The sequence below is a fragment of the Podarcis bocagei genome (genome assembly GCF_964188305.1).
Source record: "Podarcis bocagei genome assembly, chromosome: 2".
Lineage (NCBI taxonomy): Eukaryota > Metazoa > Chordata > Lepidosauria > Squamata > Lacertidae > Podarcis > Podarcis bocagei.
Window position 1 is genome coordinate 48,578,800 of NC_138126.1, and position 17,590 is coordinate 48,596,389.

Consider the following 17,590-nt stretch of genomic DNA (forward strand, 5'->3'; position numbering starts at 1 on the left):
TCCAGTGGAATTCTTACTATGAAGAACTTCATTCTTGCTTATAATTCTGCGGCTGAAATCCTATGCATAACTGTGTGGGACTTTTGACACTAGACTTGGGGAAGCAAGCATTGGGTCAAAGTGCATGCTACTTATCAGCAGCAACTGCCTCGAGTCTTGTGCTGCTTCCCCAACTTTGCCTGTCCCTTCTTGCCTTCTTTGTGGACCATACCAGAGACAGACGGTATCCACTTGGTGGTGCTCCATTGGCAGATGGAGGCTGTAATACTTCTGAATACCACTTGCTGGAAATCACTGGGCAAGGGATGCGGGAGCGCTCCTGTGCGCAAGTACTGTTTGCAGGTTTCCTACAAGCATATTGTTGGCTGCTGTGACGACAGGACTACCTGGGACATTGGACTGATCCAGAAGGCTACTGTTATGTTCTCCCGTTTCCACTCGTGACAGTGTCAGGAGCTGGCATAGGTCAGCAATAAAATAATAAAGCACCTGATGGTGGTGAAGTTAACTATTCAAAGAAACAAAGCAACTCAGTCCTAGTGGTCACAGCAACCCTTCCCTGTAGGTCTAGACCCAATGAAGCAGTTGCAAGGACTGAAGATCCCCACCTTCCCAAAGCTTTCTAAGGCTCCTTCCCAGGTTCGTTCCCCAGCAGCCGACAGCTTCATCACCTTGTCTCTTATGGCTCTGCCCTCTTCATTTCTCTGCAAGTTCTAGGAGAGCAGGGGAGAGATGAGCTGGTCACAGCAGGCGGAGGAGAATCCCTGGATTCTTCAGCAGCCTGCCTCACCTGTCTCCTAGCCCCACTCCTCTCCTGCCTCTTGAGTCTGGATGCCTCTCTTCCTGCTCACTAAACCCTGTTACCTCTTCAGCTTCTGACACCTCTCTTAGTCTGCTCCCTCTTCTCTGACCATTCACCGTCATCCCACCACCAATCCACTGGCTCCGAGTCTTCTTCCCTGAGGGTTTCCTTGAGGGCTCTCCAGTTGGTGCCTCCCGCCACTCCTCTGCATCTAGCCAGTCCATGGCAGAAAGATGCCTTCCATCAGTAGAACAACACCAATTGAATCGTTACAGTGAAACATGAGCCCTTAGGCCAAGAGATAATAGTGCCAAATTATGAGACAGCAGGGCTAAATTTATCAGCAAGGGCAAGAAGGCCATTACTGCTAATTTAAGGGTGCATCTAGACCAACACATATTGCATTTTATTTGAGCTTTAACCTTTGAAGTCCAGGTACTAATAGTTGACACATTTTACTATTTTTAGGATAGATCCAATGCCGTCCTAATGGGCACAATGGAATTCCTCTTTCTCCTCTGCCTTGTGCCCTTCGATGCACCCAGTGAGTCCCCTAACCCTCTGGAGCAGATTTTGGGGCCATACAGAGGGGAGTCCTGTTTTCACAAAAGCAAGATGCCACGATAACAATCCATTATGATTATTTTAATTAAGTGCCTATTACTAAAAAGGAATATTTTTTTTGAAATGACCTACAGGGATCCTTGGAACCAATAAATGTGCTGTGCAGTGGAAAAAATGAGGAAAATCTTCATAATGCACATATTTTTTGACTGAACTAGCTTTAGCTAAAGAACCTTTAGTAAATGAGCACATGAGTGAAAACGAAAATATAGCAAAAGAAGCTCTTTTAATTGAGAACAATGGCCATGGTGAGACAGTTGGAATTCTGTTCAGCTCATTTTCAAGAAGGCCTGTACCTCATTAAGAAGGTTCCAACCTTTTGTACAAAAAAAGAAAAGGAAAAGATGTAGACAGTGTGGAAAACACTTGGTCTGGGTGCCCTGAAAAAGCATGTGACTTGATCAGCAGAGTTCTTGGCACATCAGTGACAAATAGCTCTAGTACAAGGTTGGTAAAGGGTGACATAAACAATACTTATTTTACAATAATAAACAGTTGGTCCTTTCTAAAGTCTTTATGAAACTTAAACTGTATCAAAATTAAGTTATTAAGAAAAGCGTTATAAAAAGTTGAAGGGAGCTTTTATGTGGACATACCAGACACTGAAGAGCAATACCTGGAGAGGAATGATAAGTGTGTTTCTGTGCTGTGGTAGCAGCATTCTTCCCTTGAACTCTGCCTCCACCTGTCAACTGCCAGCTGCAAGAATAATAATCAAACAGAACTACCATGAATCTATTTTTGCTGAGGCATCCCAGCCAACCTTTTCCCTTGCTGTAATATCATACCCTATACCAAAACAGTGATCCAAAGCAAGCAATTTAAGGACACCTCTGTCTTGCAACACAAGTGACAAGACCTCATCATGTACAGTACTTCATTCTAGTGATTCTGTTACAAACCAGATTAGGATTGAGCAGAAGCTATTTCTCTTTTTGTAGATGGAGTTGAGAATTTATTAATATACTCGTATCAGATATTAAATTCCAAATAACCTGTAATCCAGCACAACTACTGATGGGCAATATTTCATAGCAAACATTTATTAACATTTGAGAAGTCTTGTTGCCCTTCCCACTTTGCTTTCATTGCAAGCATCATTTATAGACAAATAAATCTGGGGACCATCTACCTGGAGTTGTTTTCATTATGTAGGAATATGTCTCCTTCAAAATTCCAAGGAAATAATTAAACAGGATCCTGAGTTGAAAGGTGAACAGGCACCACTCTCTCAAATGCAGGCAATCTAAAATCATTATGGTCTTCTTCATGAGAAATAACATGATTAACTACAGAAATATATAAGGAGAAAAAAAGGATGTGTCTGTGTCATTAATCCTTCCAGATGAGCAAGAATTACTTTTGAGGGAAGCAGAGATTTGGGGATCCAGGATTTGATTCAATGTGACATTAGCAGTTCCTTCTAGTATAATCTGGACAAGTCTCACAAGCGGCTGGTGCAGTGGTAAATCTGCTGTACCACTTCCAGCGACAAGTACAGTCTCATAAGACTCCTCCCTGCACCTAGAAATAAAGCATGTCAGGGAGAAGCAGAAGCGCCTAACATTTAGCTTTTAATATACACAATTTCCACCCCCAAACTCTGAAGTGATATAGTCCAGGACTAGGTTTGCCACCACTGCATTTGCTGCTTTGTGGGAATGAGGTCTATGGCTGCCGGTGGCTCCACAACTACCTTTGCTCTCTAACCATCCACACGAAGGGGCTAGGCCTCAAGCTCAGCACGAGGTGACAATGACTCCCAGCACTCCCTGCTGCAGAAATAGCAGACGGGAAGCCGATAGAAGAAGAAAAGGAGGGGGGAGACTACTACACTTCCCAGCACTCCCTGCGCCTCTTTCTCTCTCTCACACACAGAAACTCTCTTTCTAGAGGGGCAAGCAGCCGAGCCTCTTGAGGACTACGTTTCCCATCGTGCCTCGCGAGCCGAAAACCAGACCCGCCAAGGCTGCGGCGGCGAGAGGCGGCCTGGGAGCCGTAGTCTTCCTGCGTGTCGTGAGGCCTGCTCGAGGTTCGTGTGGGTGGTGCCGCGGTGAGGATGTGGCGGGCGTGACGCGATTTTGTCCGCGTTGGAGCCGGGGCGGCCGTGACGTGGCAAAGAGAGAGAGAAAAGAGAGAGCTAAGAGAGAGCCAGGCTCCCCCGACACAGATCAGCCCCGGTGCGCGGACGCCGCGGTCGCCCTTCGCCTGCTCCCGAGGCTCAGCTGGTTTCGTCGTCTCTGCGGGAGCGAGAGAGGGAGGAGGAGGAGGAGGAGGAGGAGGAAGAGAAGTAGCGAGAAAGAGGGACCGGGGCCTCTTGCTTTCGCCTTCCCCGCCGCCGCCTTCGCACTCGGCCCGCTCCGCTCTTGCGCCGCCGCCGCTACCTCCGCCCAGCCGGGAGCCGCCATGGGCCTCACCATCTCCTCCCTCTTCTCGCGCCTCTTCGGCAAGAAGCAGATGCGCATCCTCATGGGTGAGACGGGCGGGCAAAGAGAGAGAGGCGCTTCAAACCCCCCCCCCTCAATTCCACACCCGCTCCGCCAGGGGTAGCGAGCCGGGCCTGAGGGGACCCCACCCCGGGCAGAGGAGCCGGCGGCCGGTTGCTTCCCTCGCTCCCCGTTCGCCTAGCGAGGGGGGGGGAGTGTTGGAGTCTTCGCGGGGGCTGGGATGGGAAGGCACAGCAGTGGGGCGGGCGGGCGCCAGGCAGGCAGGCAGCATTGTTCGGGCCAGGCCTTGTGCTGTCGGGAGACAAGGAGAGAGGGAGGGGGGAGAAAGAAGGAGAGAGGAAGGGAGGGTCTCCATGGCCTCCCCCCCCCCGCGCCCTCCTTGCAGGACGTTCGTAAGGAATCCACCTTGGGAGACATTTTTAGAACGAGCGGAATTTATCTTCGCCCGGGGCCTTCTGCTCTTTTCAGGATGTGGGTTCGTTTTCCGTCCCGATGGGCTTCCTGTGTTTCAAAATAAGTCCGGTGCCGTCAGTCTGATCCCTCGCTAACCCTCGGCGCACACAGAGAGCCTTCGCGTTTGTTGTGATCGTAGGAATTGTTCTTTTAATACATACATATGTACATACATACATAGACAATACACGCACAATTTTTTTCCAAATGCAGAAATGTAAAGCGAAATGCGGTAATAATTATACTGCAAATAAAAATGGAAGAGTCAGTTACACTGACAGCTGTCTCCTAGTTTTTTTTTGTTACAGACAGTTGTATTAGCATAACTTTTTCCCCCCTCCCCCTGCCTCTCATCCTATCCCACAACACTTTTGGGATGGTGAATAATCAGTGTGCAGATATCCACATTGCTTCATGCCATTAGTATTTTGGACAGGGCGGGTTCTTAGTATTTGTTAGTTTTTATTAAAATGAGATGCACATTTTGTATTTACTTTTTTATGTATGGAGTTAAGGGGCATGCCCTGCCTTGTTGGTTCGTTCAGTTTAAGATTACACAAATCAGTACTGAGCTGGGTGGTTCACAGAAAGATGCTTATAACTCTTTGCCTGTATCCTGTTGATAGCCTGGCATGTTAACTTAGGATGTTGCCCTAATTATATACAGTGGCTGTTGTGAAAGGTCATTGGTTTTGAATTTGGAATTACGCTGTTGTCTCAAGGATGCATGGCTGCAAGTTTAAAATGGTAAATGTCACCCATATGTGCTTTGTCTTGTCTTGTCATCCTTGGGCAGAGCAGCCCAAGCCTCAGATCCACCATGCTGGAGGGCTTTTGGATGGTGTGGAGATAGCCCTCTGTCCAACCCTGTGCAGAAGAGCTCTCCTATATGCTTGCCCAAAGCTAGCGTTTTTTCCCTTGCCTTGGCCAGCATGAGCATCACACTGTGAATGCATTACTGGCTGTACTGCTCCATAAAGCTCCATTGCTGCCAGCCAGGGTTAATATTGCACCCTAACCAATTCCCCATCAAATTAATGAGTTCTAGTGTTGTTTTATCCTGGATCCCTAAGTGTCCATGGTCTAGACACAGCTTTTTAAAAACCAGCTCTTAATTGTCTCAAATGGTTGCTGTTAAGCACAACACAAGGGGTCTTTCCTGGCGGATCACTTTGCAGCCAATTGAACTATGTTAGTGAGAGAACTGAGACATAGAATGGATTATTGTTATAATGCATGTGGGAATATCCTATGATTATGATGCTAAACATGCTGACATACCTCCCGTTAAAAATTTCATTTCAAATTCCAGAACGATAGTATGTAGTCACAAACTGTTTTGAGTGTTGAAGTTCTGTTTGGACTTATGTTACCATAATCTGAATTTTAAAAGGCCAGTATCTGTTCTAGAATTATCTCTTGTGTTTGTGTCTGAGATGATAACTCGTAAAGGGACACATTGGGCGCAACACTAAACAATGGCTTAATGCTACGCAAACAGGCCTACTTGGACTTGAGCACTCCCTCCTCCTGTTTCTTTGGACATATGCCAGAGAAAGAGATTGAAAGAATCCATTTCCAGATTTAAAATAAATTTTGTTTGTCATTACATCTGACAATCACAAACCATGGTTAGCTTAAACTATAGTTTATTGGAACAAGTCAAGACCAGCTGTGGTCTTTTTGCAGTAAACCATCATTTAAACTAACTACACTTCACGGTTTGGATTACTTCAAAGAAGGAAATGGAAGCTTCCAATCTCCTCCTTGCATGTGTTGGAGGGGGAGGGGTGAAGTAGGCTTGTATGTGTGTCACTGTTGGTGAAGCACTCTTGTTAGCAATTGCTGATGAGACAGTAACATGTGTGTTTAAGTTTTCATTTTGGCAGGACTACACATAGAAGTGGACTCAAAACCAGGTTATTTATCTCTTCTGCCAGTATTAAACATACTAAGTTGTATTCTGTGTCTCTAGTGGTGCTAAGACTTTTGGAGCCTTATCAACTGCTTCAAATCACTTAGCATTCTCATGTTGCTTCCCACAAAGCAGCTGATGTTTGGTTTCTCCCTAGCAATTACTGATATTGTTAGAAATGGTACTTTAGATATATTTATATTGCTAATCTGAATGGTGATGCTTTGATTATAGTAGACAATCAGCTTTATAGAAAAATAAAGTGGATCTTTCGTGTGTTTTTCAAAAATATGTCCAACCCATGCAAATACATTACACACCGAAGATTTTCCTGTTACAGCTTCACCTGGACTGTCCTCAATTTTACCTTCAGTCAAAACCAGTTGCCTTCAGCACTTCTCAATGTATACTAAATAAGCAGCTTCATTTTTATCCATCTTTCTTTGCTCAGGCATTAATCAACACAAAAGCAATGCCTTCTAGTCTCCCTTATCTGTGCACTTTGAAGGTCAAGAAAAGATGGAATCCTAGTCCTGAAGACCCCCCAGAGACCTCTGAGTATAGGGCGGTATATAAATCCAATAAATAATAATAATTATAGTCCCCCCCCTCCTTTCTCACAGGGAACATTTTAGGAGATAGTTACCACATGAAGTGGTAATGAACCTTGCTTACATCTAATACTAACTTATCTGATGGTAATTTTGTTACATAGCTTTAGAGTACTGTAGCTTATATATTATATATCCAGCTTTACCACTGTTGGTGTTAAGAGCATCTAGAACTTAGGCTCCCATTAAGGCATCCTAAATTCTTGTTGCCTTCAAACTCAGATGATGTACAGTAGAGGCTTCCGCTGGAGAAGGGGGAAGGCATTTTTTGTTGATTCTTCCCTGCACTATTTCCCACATCATTCCAGAATCTCATCCATTGCAGGGCAAAAGGTCCCCACCTCCCCAGCAGGAGACTCCTAGAGTGAAGTACCTCTCACAGGAGTTCTGAATCCCAGCCACAGAATTTACAGGTCACATGAGGATTAGATGGCATGTATTCATGCACTTGACTTTTTCTTTATAAAAACCTCTTCTGTAAATATTTCTTGGCTTAACTAACAAAACAATTTTATAAATTAGAAAAACCAATTTCTTCACATAAGACTGGTCATTAACCAGTGCGATATCTAGGTTGCTTTCCCTGTGTCCAGAATATAGAATTGCCCTGAAAAGGCAGGAAGGTAAAGCAAATGCGTTAGAAGCTGCAGATCTTAGATTTGTACGTTTTATATACTGTCAATATGTAAGAACATGCTGAAGTTATTTTTCACTCAGCAGAGCTTGAAAAAATAGACAGGACATTAAACTTTCCAGCCTGTACAGAAAGTTCTTTAGATAACATCAGAAGAAAGCATTCTCATTTACCAAACACCAGAAGACAATATAATAACCACTATTCCAAGATCCTAAATATACTGTATGAAGGAAGATACTGCACAGGCTTCTCACGTGCAAGTGCAGCATCTGTATGTAAAAGGATCTCAGTTGGACATAACAAAGCCCCCTTTTCATTCTTCTGGCTTCTTCAAGTTCTCATTCCTTGACCAAGTAGAGGGGGCTAGAAGGAAGCCTCCCCTTCCCTGTAATAGCCTGGGGTGGTGATGGGGAATCATTTCCACTTTGTTCTGCATTGGCATAGTTCATGCAGGTGCAAAGAAGCGCTATGCCCAACATGTATTCTCTTTAAATTGAAAAATTAGCAGCCTGATTTGTTAGCTTGGATCCTGAGAACTGTGAGTGGAAGTGTGGTTCCTTGTCCCTTCTTATTCCTTGTAACCCCACTCATCTCTAAAAGCTTCTCTAGTTGGTTGTGCATGTTTGAGCAACAATCCCTGTGCCCCATAAAATGCTGTTCAGGAGGTTCCCCCCACTTTCAGATAAGCTGTTTTGTGGCTGCAGAAGGCTGTTGTGGTATGTGACAAAGGAGCAGTTTTCTTCCACTCAGTTCTCAGGGTAGCAGCCTCATTGTATACTGTAATTACTAAACACTGCTTGGTGTGAATTAATGGATAATAGGGGAGATGCAAAAATAGAAAAGCAGGTTTTTAATATGCAGTATAGGATAATTCTGATAGCTTATTCAAGAAACGGAAGATACCTTGGACAGTGCCATAGTCCTTGGGCTCTACCCTAGCAACTATTTGCTGAAGGTTTTTTTTAAAAAAAATTAAAGATGCAGTTATTTGTTTTTATTTAGTGTTTTAGCATTCAGTCCCAGATTGCACTGTGCTAAGAATGCAGTGAAAATAATTTATAGCACAACTTAATTTTTTTCCTAGCTCAGACACTGCGTTTTAATATTTCCTTAATTAACAATTAAATAGTCCCTAATGATTTACTATTCTGCCCACAAAATACATTTGGTGTACTCTGTCAGTACTGCAGGCAATCTCAGACTACATCTTGTCTTGCACTAGTAGAAGACCTATTCCACCACAATTTGAAGACTTATAAACATGTTTTATTGAAAAAAATGTATTAAAGCATTTGTACTTGAACAGCTAACAGTAAAGTAGGGGGAAAAAACTAAAACATTTTAGTTGCTCCATGTAGAGCTGGGTCCATAACCGTATAGGGTAGAAACCATAGGATTTTGAGCTTATATAATTTACAGCTGCAATTTATAGTAAACCAAGGTTTCTTGCACTATGTTATACAATTTTCCTGGTTTTCTTAAGTTTTAAGCAGTAAAAAATGAGCTTTGGAAACCATTTTGGATGCGTGATCTAGCTACCAGGTGCACTTTCATTATTGTTTACTCATGTTCGAAATATTCTGAAGGTTCATGGAGAAGAAGGGAATTGCTCTAATGGGTGGGACCTGCCACAAAATACAGCAGTGTATCCTCCACTCCTAGCAATAGTGATTCTGTTCATGCCATTACTTTTACAAATTTTGGGGTTCCCCTGACCTCTTATTTCTCAGTTTCCCTATTTTGACTACAGCACTGTCAGCACTCCCTCCCTCAGTTCACTATCAGATGGAGTAATATAGAGTTCTCAGGATTCCCCCACCCCGCATCCCACTCAATTATTAAAGAATAAACTCTTTTATGCTCTGATACCTTTGTGTTAACCTCTGCCATTTACAGTGGTACCTTGGAAGTCAAACAGAATCCTTTCCAGAAGTCTGTTAGACTTAAAAAATGTTTGGGAAGCAAAGTGTGGCTGCAGCCAATCGCAAGCCATATCAGACGTTCGGGTTCCAAAGAATGTTTGCAAACCGGAACACTCGCTTCCAGGTTTGCGGCGTTCGGGAGCCAAAACATTCGCCTTTCAAGGCGTTTGGGATCCAAGGTACGACTGTACTATGTTTTGTTAATAGCCAGCACTGAGTTTGTTAGCCCTACTCTGAGGAAGCTACTGGGAACTTCATGTTATGTCCATACATAATACCAAGAACATTGGTCTCATTTTTAAAAGCAGTAAAATAGTCACAGAAAGTCAAAAACTGCAATTTTCAGTTGATGTTACAGGCTGTCTTGTCTGTCTGAATCTATTTCAGAGAGCTGTACTTCTCAAAATTTTGGTTATCAGCTCTTATGAGTGAGGTCTAGTTTGGATGTAAGGCAAATAAGTGGCTTACTTGGCAAACTAGGGAGGGAATTGCAGAATACAATGAAAGAATGGAACATGTGTTATATCTAGTTTGGTTTACATGGTGTAAAATTATGTCTGAACTAACCCAGAATGGAAATTCTATTTTAAAAAACATATTTAAAAGTAATAACTAACTATTTGATTTTAAAATGTACCACAGTCTTTGTTTTTCATTGTCAAAACAGATTTTATGAAATGGGGTGTTCATTTTTTTAAACTAATAAACATTTGTTTTCTCTAGTTGGTTTGGATGCTGCTGGAAAAACGACCATTCTGTATAAGCTGAAGTTAGGAGAGATTGTCACTACAATTCCCACAATTGGTAAGCAAGATCAGATACATATTGTCAATATTAACAACCATTTTTGTTTAAAACTTTGAAACAAAAAATATATATTCTATGTTTTCAGGAATTGATATAGAGGAACTTGCCAGAGAATATGATAGAGGTAGAACTCCTGAAGTTTGTTCCCACACAATGTTTATGGTACATATTACTGGATTTCACAATTCCTGAAAGATTGTGAATTTTCCCTGAAATGGGGGATTCTTGCTTTGGGTAGCAAAGCCAACAAAGAGAGCATCCTGGAACTAGTGTAACACTTGTGGATGAAGATGTATGTGATTGCTACATAGATTTTAGCAACATCTTCCATTTGCTTCCATTGTTAGAAACTCAGATATACAGGCACCAAATGGCTCCTTAAACCAGGGTTACTTACAGTTGCCAAAACAGAATGCCTTCTTGCCATTTTTGGGCCAGGTAGCTTGAAAGTCGTATTTTTCAATATGACTTTTCCTGAAATTCATTCTGATTGTGCAGATAAAAAAAAACAGATAGAATTCTACAGGATGTGCTGCTGGTGTGTGAAAATAGTCAAGATCTAGGGATCCCCAGGCATGCACCTCCAGATGGTGGAGACTTCAGGTGTTATCCTGACGTCTTCACTTGGTCGCAAGCGGCTGATAGCCATGTGCAAAATGCTCCTGGTGAATTTGGAACACTGCTTGCTTCTAAGCCCAGCTTTTCTTCTGACAGGTCTTAATATATTCCTTTGTAATACAGTGGTACCTCCGGTTGCAGGTGGGATCCGTTCCGGAGCTCCGGTCAGATCCTGAGGTTTCCACAACCAGAGGGACCACTTCTGCGCATGCATGCGCGGTGAAACACTTCCGGGTTTGCCACTTTTGCAACCTGAAGTTTATGTTACCCGAGGGTAACGTAAGCCGAGGTGCTACTGTATAGACAAATTAAAGAAACCAGAATTGTTCTGAAAACTAACATGTAATAGTTTTCTGAAAATGTTTGGCAAACACCTGCTCTACATAGAGCTTGAAGTATGAATATGTAAAACTCTAATTGCAGGTCTTAGTGACTTTACATTTATTAAATTTATTTCATAGTCCTTTAGGAAATGAAGACATCCCATGCTCTCCTAGTCATTGGGCTCACATCTGCCTAGCTTGAGTAGTGCTAGAAAATTGGTTGCTCGCTGGTCCTTATTGTCATAATTGTGGTTTTTTTCCATTTAGGTTTTAATGTGGAAACAGTAGAATATAAAAACATCTGTTTCACTGTTTGGGATGTTGGTGGTCAAGATAAAATCAGGCCACTCTGGAGGCATTATTTTCAGAACACACAGGTAATTCCTCTAACATACACTTTGCCAAATCCATTTTCATTCTCTCTTTTGTAGACTGGTGCAAAGTTATACTGCCTAGTAAAAAGATTTGTACTAATACCCCCCACCCCCAGTATAATCCCAATAGCAGCATAGGCCAACACTAACTTTCAGTGCTACTTTAAAACACTGGAATTTTCAAATCGGCATTGTGATAATTTTCCTGAGACCATTAAAGCTACTGTGGACTTAACTAGTACTAAGGCACACAGAATCCAAGCTGTCCAAGGTTTTAATAGGCAATAATTTGCATTCAGTTAGGCCGAAAAGGAAAATATGGTTCCATGTGCTCTTTGTCGCCCTTCCTCTTTAATAAATGGGATTCACCTTCCTCACACTAATAAATAGGCTGTGCTTCCTCTCTTGCTCTCTGCAGCCCTCCATATACCTTCAAATTTTGCTTCAGAGGGTTGGGGGACCCTCAAACATATTTTGGGGGCACATGGGCTCTGAGTGGGCAGAGGGAGGAAGACATCTGTTTGTGCAGTCTTGCATTCCACCTTTTAATGGCCTTGTGCACATAGCAGGATGCATGCTCAAGTTGGTTCTTCAGAGGCCAAGCAAATAATGATCTGAGTTCAAGAGCCAATTATGTCCTTGCCACAGACAGATCACTAACTGCATCAATGAAAATAGTATACCTCTGGAGACTAATGGCCCCTGTCAGGGGGTGGGTGTAGTTTATTGATCTCTCTCTTACCTGTTGGGCTTGCAGAGTGAACTACTGCCTGTCTCTGACCAGGCAGTTCAAATACTTTTTGCTGCAATTTTACGAAAAATTACCAGCAGTGAAACAGCAATGAGGTCTGTGGATCACAGCTGGTAGAAAACATGAGCCAAGCCTTGACTATACACTGCTTGGAGCATATTTTGAAAACCTATACTTGTGGTAGGGAAGAAATTTCATTCACCGTCATCATTGCATCTGAACAATGTGACGTGGCACAACTGTTCCATGCAGCGCAACAACTATTATAGCTAAACCATCCTAGTGATGTAGAAGCACTCTTGGCAGCCTGCTGTGACAACTTTGTGAATTGTTTGCAAATAAAATTGCTTGTATTCATGTTGACTTGGATGACACTGTCGCAATAATTCCTCTGGTGAAGAGAGTATTGCTTTCTGCTGCAAGTTGTAATATGTTACTGTTGCTTTAAAAATAAACAATGAGACTAAACTGTTAGTGTCCCTGGCCCTTCTGAGGTGTTAGCCCATTGTGATAGAATAGTTTGCATGGATCTTTGGTCTCTGATACCTTCTGATTTCTTGCATACGTTCCCATTTGTCACAGGAGTAAAGATTCATTAAATATCTCTATAATGGTGACTTCAGATTTTATTTGAATAGCATTTCAGATGTCAAACATGCTTGATAAGAAATACACTTTCTTTTCAGGGTCTCATTTTTGTGGTAGATAGCAACGACAGAGAGAGAATCCAGGAAGCAGCAGAAGAACTCCAGAAAATGGTAACTGCCTCTAACTCAATCTGAACTCCTCCTGTGTCTGACTCCAATGGTTTAGTCCTCCGTATCTAATAAAATCGAGAGGTTAATTTACAAAAACATCAGATATTTTAGTGTGGGATGTTAGCATGCACTGTTCTGTGTTTAGAGGCAATAATATGAGAGGTGGTGCTTCTCAGAACTTCCCTATTGGGTTTCAGTGAAATCCTTCTTGCAACTATCACCCTAACTTGACATAGTGTTTCTTGTCTGAGTTGCTTACATACACTGATGGTAACTAAATCAACTAGCTACTGAAAACTACTGGGAGAAATGTGAAGGACCAAAAATATTGCCAGCCCCAAAGCCTCCCTAACTTGTACTTTTGGTGCTAACAACTATCAACAGGGGAAATAACTAGCATGGTGTTTCCTCCTCCAGCTTCAGGAAGACGAGTTGAGAGATGCAGTGCTGCTTCTCTTTGCAAACAAACAAGACTTGCCAAATGCCATGGCAATAAGTGAAATGACAGATAAACTAGGCCTTCAGTCCCTGCGCAACAGAACTGTAAGTACCGTAAAGCAAAAATAGTTTGCCATGTGGCTTTCTCCCCATCTTGATATATTCTGTGGGTTGGAACGTATGAATAGCAAGTACTTTTCTTTCCCATTCTCTGTAAGTAGAAATGCCTAACAAGGCTATCCTTGGATCCAAACTGTTGAGTTCCTCTGCTAGGTTTTAAATCACTGAAGGTTGTTCTTGGAGCTAGTACTGTTCTGTTAAAAGGGATGCGAGTGGTGCTGTGGGTTAAACCACAGAGCCTAGGACTTGCCGATCAGAAGGTTGGCGGTTCGAATCCCCATGACAGGGTGAGCTCCCGTTGCTCGGTCCCTGCTCCTGCCAACCTAGCAGTTCAAAAGCACATCAAAGTGCAAGTAGATAAATAGGTACCGCTCTGGCAGGAAGGTAAATGGTGTTTCCGTGCGCTGCTCTGGCTCGCCTGAAGCAAGATGACCAACCCCAGGGTCGGTCACGACTGGACCTAATGGTCAGGTGTCCCTTTACTTTGCCTTTACTGTTCTGTTATCATGCATTTGCGCAGAGAAAATGACTACTATTTATCTTTTCTGATAGTCATAGTTAGTCATAGTTCCATACAATAAAGTCATGTGTGTGTGTGTGTGTGTGTGTGTGTGTGTGTGTGTGTGTTTACTAGAGATGGCATCTGTCTTACCCCTTTACATTTTTGGGTGGTGGAATGTCCTGCTTGTATGTTCCTGTCTTAAGCAGCTCTATGGACTGGCTACGTTCCCTTTATGCTGAGTGATAGCTCTTTAAGACCTTTCATTTGATGTTTCAGCTAGAGATTTCATAATGCCTGTGTTGCCCTTCTAGTTTTTCACTTTACTTGGTCTTTCTGCCGTGTTCTAATCTATGCCTTGGCCAAGTGAGCTTCTTTATGTTCTGATGTTTGAATTTGCCTTGCATGATGGGGGGGGATGAGAATATTCTCTTGGAGAGCTGTAACGTTCTCAAAAATGGACTGTATGATATTAAATATTTCACTTTCTCATTCCCAACAGTGGTATGTTCAAGCTACCTGTGCTACACAAGGAACTGGTCTGTATGAGGGACTTGACTGGCTGTCAAATGAGCTATCAAAGCGCTAACTGGATGACTTTCACACCAGGGACATGTTTGATATAAGTGGTCTAGGCTTGTTACATCAAAATTAGTTTGCATCTTGGTTATTATACAGTACAGTATCTGGAACTGGTTTGGGCAGGATATTACAGCATTTTGACTTATTTTGTTGCCAATTATTCTTCACCCAAGCTATATGTTGCCAGGGTAACAATATGCTTGGGTTAAAAAGAAAACTCCTTAATTTGGAAAAAGTGTATCTTCTGATTTTTACTTCTATTGTTAGCCTAAATGCCTGAATATAGTTGTGACTTTTGAAATCTGTTTGAATGCTTCTTGAGCCCCAATTAAATTAAGTACATTTTAAAAAGATTTTCCCCTTTTCTTCTTTAAGTTACTGATATCTTACTTCATTCCTTAAGACAGTCTGCTGACTTAATCTAGCATTCCATTTATATTTATTTCTCTCTCTTATAAAAACACTTCCTATTATTGTTCGTCAGAAAAATGCTCTAAAACACTATTCAAATATTCTGCACTGAGGAACATTTAATTAACCCCTTGGGTTCTGTCAACCCACTTTTGCCTTTGTGTGAATTGAATCTGATTGGTAGAACATTTTTGTGCCAGTTGCAACAAGCTCTTTGAGGTTTTCAATATTCAGCAGATTGTCTTCCTTTATATTGTATCTTTTTTTCTGTTGTTGCATGTTGCTTTTTGATATCAGCCTGTTTTGCCCAGTGTATAATAGTTCTGCTAAAGTTTACTGTTTATTGGTGAACATATCTTCATGAAGACAGATTTTGGAAAATTCTTCAGACTCAATGGATTAATTTCTTCATAACCTACTAAGAATTATTCTTAATAAAAATGAAACAGATGTATAGCTTTGTGTATGCTCCTTGAATCTTAAGTTTGTGGAACTGATAATATGAATGTGTGACAGATTATTCTTTTTCAATAAACGGAGTTTTTTCTGTACTTTGAACACAAACACAGATCTGAATAGCCTTTGAATTGTTTTCAATTTGGCAAAAAATTAAGATGGGCAGTTAAACTTGTGTACAGTGTAGTTGGTTAATCATCAAGACTAAAATCCTGTAAAAGTGTTTTTTGAAGCTGTAAATCTAAATTAAAATGTCCAGATATGAGAGTACTAACAGTTGAAAATTGTAATAAAGTACAAACTGCCCAAATACTGTGTCAGTTTCATACTTAATTGGAGAGGACTGCATTGTGCTTGCTAGCAACCCTTTTCCTGTAGTTCACTTGCTTAGAAAATCTAACATCGTCTGTATTTTACTCTCATATCCCTCTTTCCAAGCTGAGTTTTCAGTGTTCCTCCCCCCCCCCCCCTCATTTTACTCCAGCCAAATTTGGAACTGGCACATTGAGAGGAAATACAGTAAACCAGAAATACAGTGGTACTTTGGTTCTCAAACGGCTCCCAAATGCAACAAACCCAGAAGTAAGTGTTCTGGTTTGCGAACGTTTTTTGGAAACTGAATGTCCGACACGGCTTTCACTTAAGTGCAGGAAGCTCCTGCAGGAAATCAGAAGCCACTCCTTGGTTTTCAAAAGGTTTCAGGAGTCGAACGGACTCCCGGAATGGACTAACTTCAAGAACCAAGGTACCACTGTATTAGATTCCAATGCTGTATCATTATCTGCAGTAAGGAATTCTTATTGTAGTTTAAGTTGGTATATAGCAGGCATGTCCAACTCCCAAGAGACTGTGATCTACTCCCAGTATAAAAAAGCTGGCAGTGATCTACCCATTGTCATTGGAGGGAGGAGGAGCATGCGTGGGGTGGGTGGGTGGATTGCCCAGAGTTGAGCTTTTTGGGGGGAGGATTGCACAGAGTTTTTTAGCTTTTCCCCCATAACTTTTTGTACATGATAAGGATCCCAGTCTACCAGGATCAGCCAGGGATCTACCGGTAGATCACAATCTACTGGTTGGACATCCTTGGTATCTAGAGTTACAATAAGGGATTTTAAGTCCTCACCAGGCTGAGGGCACTTCATGCAGTATTTATGGTATAACCCATCATATAGGACAGGCACAGTTGCTTTTGAAATGTCTTGGATGTTCATATTTAATCTTTGTGGTCTAAACCACTGAGCCTAGGGCTTGCTGATTGGAAGGTCGGCGGTTCGAATCCCCGCGCCATTAGGGACCAATAGGTCCCTAAATGTGCCATTAGGGACGCAGGTGGCGCTGTGGGTTAAACCACAGAGCCTAGGACTTGCTGATCAGAAGGTCGGCGGTTCGAATCCCTGCGACAGGGTGAGCTCCCGTTGCTTGGTCCCTGCTCCTGCCAACTTAGCAGTTCGAAAGCACATCAAAGTGCAAGTAGATAAATAGGTACCACTCTGGCGGGAAGGTAAACGCTGTTTCCGTGCACTGCTCTGGTTTGCCAGAAGCGGCTTAGTCATGCTGGCCACATGACCCGGAAGCTGTATGCTGGTTCCCTCGGCCAATAAAGCGAGATGAGCGCCGCAACCCCAGTCCATGACTGGTCCTAACTGTCAGGGGTCTCTCTACCTTTATAAAGTGAAAATTAGTGTGCTTTGCAAGAGAAACTCTCACAGCAACTTCATGCTTCTACAGTCTTAAGGTGTGCAACATCGACTGCTCTACACGTAGGACAGAAGTCTAAAGCAGCAGTAAGTGTGAAGGGAACCATTTATTTTTAACACATCTGAATCATGCACTTTCTCCAGACAATTAATTGAATCATGTGTTGAATTGCCACCTTGCAGAAACCCTGTGAGGTAGCACATGCGTGAACAGAAATCTGAACCTGACATTTTGTGAAATACACAGCTTCTGCAGTTGTGTCTGGAATCTTGACAGCTCTGTTCTTTTTGTATCTCTGATAATTACAACCTGCCCTGTTGCTTCTGTCATAGGGCCAATTAATA

The 17,590-nt window shown here is 42.4% G+C and overlaps 1 protein-coding gene and 1 long non-coding RNA gene across 3 annotated transcripts; one reads left to right on the forward strand and one right to left on the reverse strand.

Annotated features, from left to right (window-relative positions):
• Positions 1-431: 431 nt before the first annotated feature.
• On the reverse strand, positions 432-3,324 carry LOC308581687. 2 transcript variants are annotated; one of them, XR_014005158.1, is made up of 3 exons: positions 3,123-3,324; positions 2,023-2,125; positions 432-713 (listed from the first exon to the last, which is right to left on the reverse strand). It is a non-coding gene; the product is annotated as an uncharacterized lncRNA (long non-coding RNA). The 2 variants fall into 2 exon arrangements; XR_014005159.1 differs by lacking the exon at positions 432-713 and adding an exon at positions 1,636-1,742.
• A 171-nt stretch (positions 3,325-3,495) lies between these two features.
• On the forward strand, positions 3,496-15,858 carry ARF4 (ARF GTPase 4). The gene is made up of 6 exons (XM_081184390.1): positions 3,496-3,899; positions 10,135-10,215; positions 11,427-11,536; positions 12,971-13,042; positions 13,460-13,585; positions 14,602-15,858. Exons 1-6 carry the CDS (start codon positions 3,833-3,835, stop codon positions 14,686-14,688), a joined length of 543 nt encoding a protein of 180 aa, XP_081040516.1. The 5' UTR covers positions 3,496-3,832; the 3' UTR covers positions 14,689-15,858.
• Positions 15,859-17,590: the final 1,732 nt, after the last annotated feature.

Bases quoted from the DNA above. Each gene is read 5' to 3' on its own strand.
- ARF4 (XM_081184390.1), top strand. From the start codon at position 3,833: ATGGGCCTCACCATCTCCTCCCTCTTCTCGCGCCTCTTCGGCAAGAAG. The intron at 3,900-10,134 runs GTGAGACGGGCG...TGTTTTCTCTAG, and splicing joins GCAGATGCGCATCCTCATGG to TTGGTTTGGATGCTGCTGGA. The intron at 11,537-12,970 runs GTAATTCCTCTA...CTTTCTTTTCAG, and splicing joins ATTATTTTCAGAACACACAG to GGTCTCATTTTTGTGGTAGA.